Source organism: Lolium perenne, chromosome 1 (genome assembly GCF_019359855.2).
Source record: "Lolium perenne isolate Kyuss_39 chromosome 1, Kyuss_2.0, whole genome shotgun sequence".
NCBI lineage: Eukaryota > Viridiplantae > Streptophyta > Magnoliopsida > Poales > Poaceae > Lolium > Lolium perenne.
The window spans coordinates 54,213,120-54,217,707 of NC_067244.2; the positions used below are offsets into that span (position 1 = coordinate 54,213,120).

General features: G+C 53.4%; 1 protein-coding gene across 1 annotated transcript; it reads right to left on the minus strand.

The window, feature by feature from the left end:
• Window positions 1-737: 737 nt before the first annotated feature.
• LOC127339031 (uncharacterized) lies at window positions 738-2,696 on the minus strand. The gene is made up of 6 exons (XM_051364955.1): window positions 2,454-2,696; window positions 2,184-2,373; window positions 1,810-1,979; window positions 1,363-1,645; window positions 1,055-1,218; window positions 738-958 (listed from the first exon to the last, which is right to left on the minus strand). Exons 1-6 carry the CDS (start codon window positions 2,482-2,484, stop codon window positions 804-806), a joined length of 993 nt encoding a protein of 330 aa, XP_051220915.1. The 5' UTR covers window positions 2,485-2,696; the 3' UTR covers window positions 738-803.
• Window positions 2,697-4,588: the final 1,892 nt, after the last annotated feature.

Sequence of the window (4,588 nt, forward strand, 5' to 3'; positions counted from 1 at the left end):
CCAAAGTGTCGGTTGAGCTGGTGGTGCTTGGAAGGACTCACCTTCCGAGTTGTAATCGTGTTGTATGGGACATTCTTTTCGTCCGTCTTCTCAAGCTTCATACAATAGTGCGCAGATCTCCTGCGGGTTCTCGAGAAAAAGAAAAGTCAGCTAAAGAGCTCGGCAAGTCGTAGGGGTTAATTAGCTCATGTGTCATGTCCTGCTTGTGTTCATACTAGAAGCGAAGCAGTAAATTGTCAGCTGGTGTGGAATCTAGTCACGTAAGAAGCAACTAGCGAACTGGCTAGAACGAGAAAAGCGCGCGTGTAGGTCAGGATGGAAAATCGTCGTGCGCTGTCTGGGACGACCGATCTTTTTCAGCCGATCGGTCACCGGATATTAAGCGTTTCCCTTTTTCAAAGGTTAAAATTCAGTTTTTCAGTCCGATACATCTATCGTGAGAACCTAAGCAGCTGGTCTAGTCGGAGCCAATTGGCCTGGTCTAGGATGAGCCGCACGTTCTGCCCCTACACCTCTGAATCTTCAGAGGAGATTTATGCCTTCAATAAGTTTGACCAAACAAAAAAATATATGAAGGGAGAATCGCTAGTTCTGGCTAAATATGGTTCCACACATGGGCAAGCATTTGATGCATGAGCACGCAATCATTTGACACAGCGCAATATTTTTCGGTATTTTCTAACTCTCAACATCGCATAATAAGGATATATGCACAAAGAGATCACACCTAGCCTCAGCATAACCAAATGCACCCATTGCTTACGGAGCCACACAAAAATTGTAACATAGGAAGGACAAATAGTTTAGTCCATCTTGGAGGTACCAATGACTGCAACCTGAGCTTCAATGCAGCACTTTGTTTTCACCAAATAACCAATTGTTGGGTCCTTGAAATCTTCTAGCGTTTTGAACCTGCGGAATCCCCATGTGGGATAATTCTTTGAGAATTCGCACCGACCTATAGTTCCCAAAAAAAAGTGTCAACAAGTGTGATGATAATAATTTAGCATCTGAACACTGGTTCATTGGGTTAAAAAGTCTGCTAGGTGTGAACCTTTTCCTTTTTCTCCATTGTTGTCTCCAGTTTCCAGTTTTTTGATGCATATGCTGAATTGTACAAGGTTTGCGGAGTTCCGATGTAGTGTATCCGGCACCTTCATGGTCAGGAACAAGGAGATGTAGGTCCCATTCTCATCGGATGGGTTGATAGTGATGAACCTGAAAATAGGATAGCATCACACAGTTTTACTGCATCATTGACAAAAGGAGGTAGAACTGCAACGATGATCTTCAGTGCTAACTTTGGAAAAAGCATGAGAGCCTTTACGTTCAAATGTGAATTCAGTAAATTGAAGCCGGTACCATTTGTGTCCACAGAGCTCAAACTCAGGAGAGTAGCTTGGGCCCTTCAACGTGAAGAAGTCCTCAATGTTCCACGTGTAGACTTGCGGGGCATTGCAAACGCTGTTAATCTTCAACACCTCTGACTTATAATTAGCTTTAGCAGCTACAACTTTGATCAGCTCAACACCGAAAACACAGGTGTTGTTGACGAGGAATCCAGAGGACTTGTCCTTGAGCGCTGCGAGAGGAACTATGCATGGGGTCCGGCAGCACCTGCTTGCAATCTCAAAAACGTGGCTCGCTGCAAATGAAATATTCAAAGGTAAGGCAGAAACAAGAAATTGCCTTCTGCTTTTTAAGAGAGCTATAGTAATGTTGTTCTGTCTTTTCAAACAGGTTAAAAGTTACAAAATAGGTCGTACGGAGTATCAATCTAGTAGCTGACTAGGAAATTTAGTAAGGTACCTGGTTGCTGTTGATGGTGCTTTCCATACAACTGGTCATATATCCGGAACCTGAAAGTTGCCTCCACGACCCTGTTAGGTGCCACAGATGTCACGGACAGCGCAAGTACAATAGAAACGTGTTCCTCTTTGTCGCCGCTCTTTGTGTCCCTCGGGTTCAATCTCAGATACCTGTGAATCAAAATCAAGAGAAAGTTCATGTTGCAACTTAATTTGTGTAATAAGGATGTCTGCACCATTTCAATGCAGAGACCAGGGCTAAGCTCTCTCTCATAAAAAAAAAAGGTCAAGCGAAAGGAATACACAAGAGAGGAGCAAGAATGAATTTTGTTCGTAAGGTTAGCTGAAAAAGATATAGTAGCATGTTAGTTTTACCATCTAAGCCCGCTGATCTCAAACATCCTGGAGGTTGTCCATCCATTACCCCTATCAAGAAGGGAGGAGAAATTATCGATCCTCCACTTGAAGGTTGTCTGCTCTGCCTCGTCGGAAACCTGGTTTGATCTCTGGTTTGATCCTTCTTCCACGTGCGAAGGTGTCACGTCCAATCTCTTGTTTGATCCTCCTGCAGCAGCGGCTCAAATTGTTGTCACACAGAGTTGCCCTATAAGAAAAGGCAAAGAGAGCTCAAAAAGAAACATTTACTGCAGCCAGCAGTAATAGACGAGTTGCCCATAGCGCTTGCACTTCCTCCCCACACGAATCCTCTGCAATCGAAATCAATCACTGCACCTCTCGCGGACGCAGTGTCTTCCTCCTGGATCGATGGGTGGTGTGGTGCCTTGCCCCGAGCAGCCACAAGGAGGGAGGGTCTTATGGGGGCGTAGGAGACTCTTGCATATAGACCTAATTAATGCCGTACACGAACTAGAACCTTTTCATCTTACATTACATTCCTAAAATATAGGGTACTTTCCCCATGTAGGAACTAGGAAGGCGACGCACTTCAAGGGAAAAACCCTCCAAAAACAATAGCCACCGCTCCTCCCTGGACTCTGCTCCGATGCCGTCAGATGGGGGAACTCGGTTCGCGGCTCGTCATTGTAGTTTAGGATAGATTTTGGAGTATTCTTCAGTACAGTACTACAACCATTTGAAAGACAAGCGGTTGGAACATCGTCTCCAGAAGGAATCCGAGCGAGATGGCGATTCCGGGGCGATTCAAATTTTGAATCCGCCCCGCGGGAGGGGCCGGCGGTGTGGCCGGCGGCGCGCCCGGCAAGAAAGATGGTCACGACGAGATGGCGGGCAGCTACGGCAGCGGCGACGGAGACACCGGCAGGTGGTGGCCGCTCCGCTCGCGGCGAGCTCGGCGTCCAGGGAGGCGTAGCGAGTTTGGAACTCATCCGGGCGGCGCGTCGGGAGGTGAGTCCGGTGGTGGGCGGCGGGGAGCCGTCGGCGGGGCCGCCCCTGGGAAGGGGCTGGGCCTCGGGACGAACGGAGCGGAGCCGCGGTTGGATGAGCTCGTGGGCGTTTCTGCTGGCGTTGCGCAGGCGAGCACGTGTGCGGCCGCAGAGGCTCAGGCAGAGGTTGTCAGCCGCGGCGTCGAGGCGCAGTCCGTGCCGTCTCCGGGGATGGGCCCGCGCAGGGGTTGGCTCCGGTTTGGTAATGACTTCGTTGAGGATGGCACCGTGTCGGAGGTCAGCGACGGTGAGGAATCCGCGTCGGCCGAGTCGTGTCTGGGGCACATGGAGGGGCGGCCAGCGTCCGCGGTAACCCTAGGTGGGTTCATCGCAAGGGTGGAGGAGCTGGGTGGCTCCCTCCGTCACCGTCGGCGGTCGCCCTTGGCCCCCGAGGGTGGTGACTCTGGCTCCGGCCACGCCGTGCCACGATTCCGGCGTCTGGGGGACGCGGGCTGGCATGCTGGTGAGTCTTCGAGGCAGGCGCGGGCCGGGAGGGTCTCGCCGGGGGGGCTTGCTCTCCCACCTCGCTGCAGAGGGTGGCGGAGACGGCGCCACCGGAGCCGCAGGAGAGGGGCACGGGGGCGCGCGTCGTCTGCGACCCTAGGGTTTCCCTAGGGAGGGAGGAGTTGGGCCTCTCGTGGGCGGCCCATGATCATTTTGGGCCGCTGGTGAATACGCCTTCGGGCCAGGAAGGCCCAAGTTTGTGTCCTGATCCATCGGTTGTGGCGTCGGCTCCCACTACCGGGCCAGGCGCACCTAAGCGTTGGCGTTTTAAGTGGATGTGGATGTCGGTCGGCTGCTCTTCTACGAGGCTAGAGTTTCCAGCTCGCCATAAAGAAGTGAGGCAGCGGCTGAACGATCCATCTGCGCCGCCTCATAGACTCCTTCGTCCCGCACAGGCTCCGCCGCCGCTCCACCGCTCCTTCGCAGAGGCGCTCATGGCCGGTGGGGAGGATGGCCGGAAGCGACGCTTCGCGGAAGCGGGTGGACGGAGGGACGGGGGATATAGTGGTCGCTGGCTGGAGGGGGCGACCGCAGGGAGGCGGCGGCCACCTCTAACCGGAGACAGGTTGGCGGAAGCTGGGAGGCCCCGAGGTTTGAGGCTGGTGGCAGCTAGCGTCAGGAGGGAGGGAGCGGCCACAACGGCAACAACTTCGACCATCAGGGAGACAGGTATGACCAATTCCGGGGGAGAGACGGCGAGAGGTATGACCGGAGCCGGGAGGGCTGGAGCTCTCCGCCGCCGTGGTGGCGCGAGCAGCAGCTCCGGGAGGAACTTCACCGTCAGAAGGCCTACACCACCGGAGGGGACCAAGGCCAGGGTAACTGGTCCGGTGAGGTGGGTCAGGGTGACCGGGGTGGCCAGGGGCAACGGCT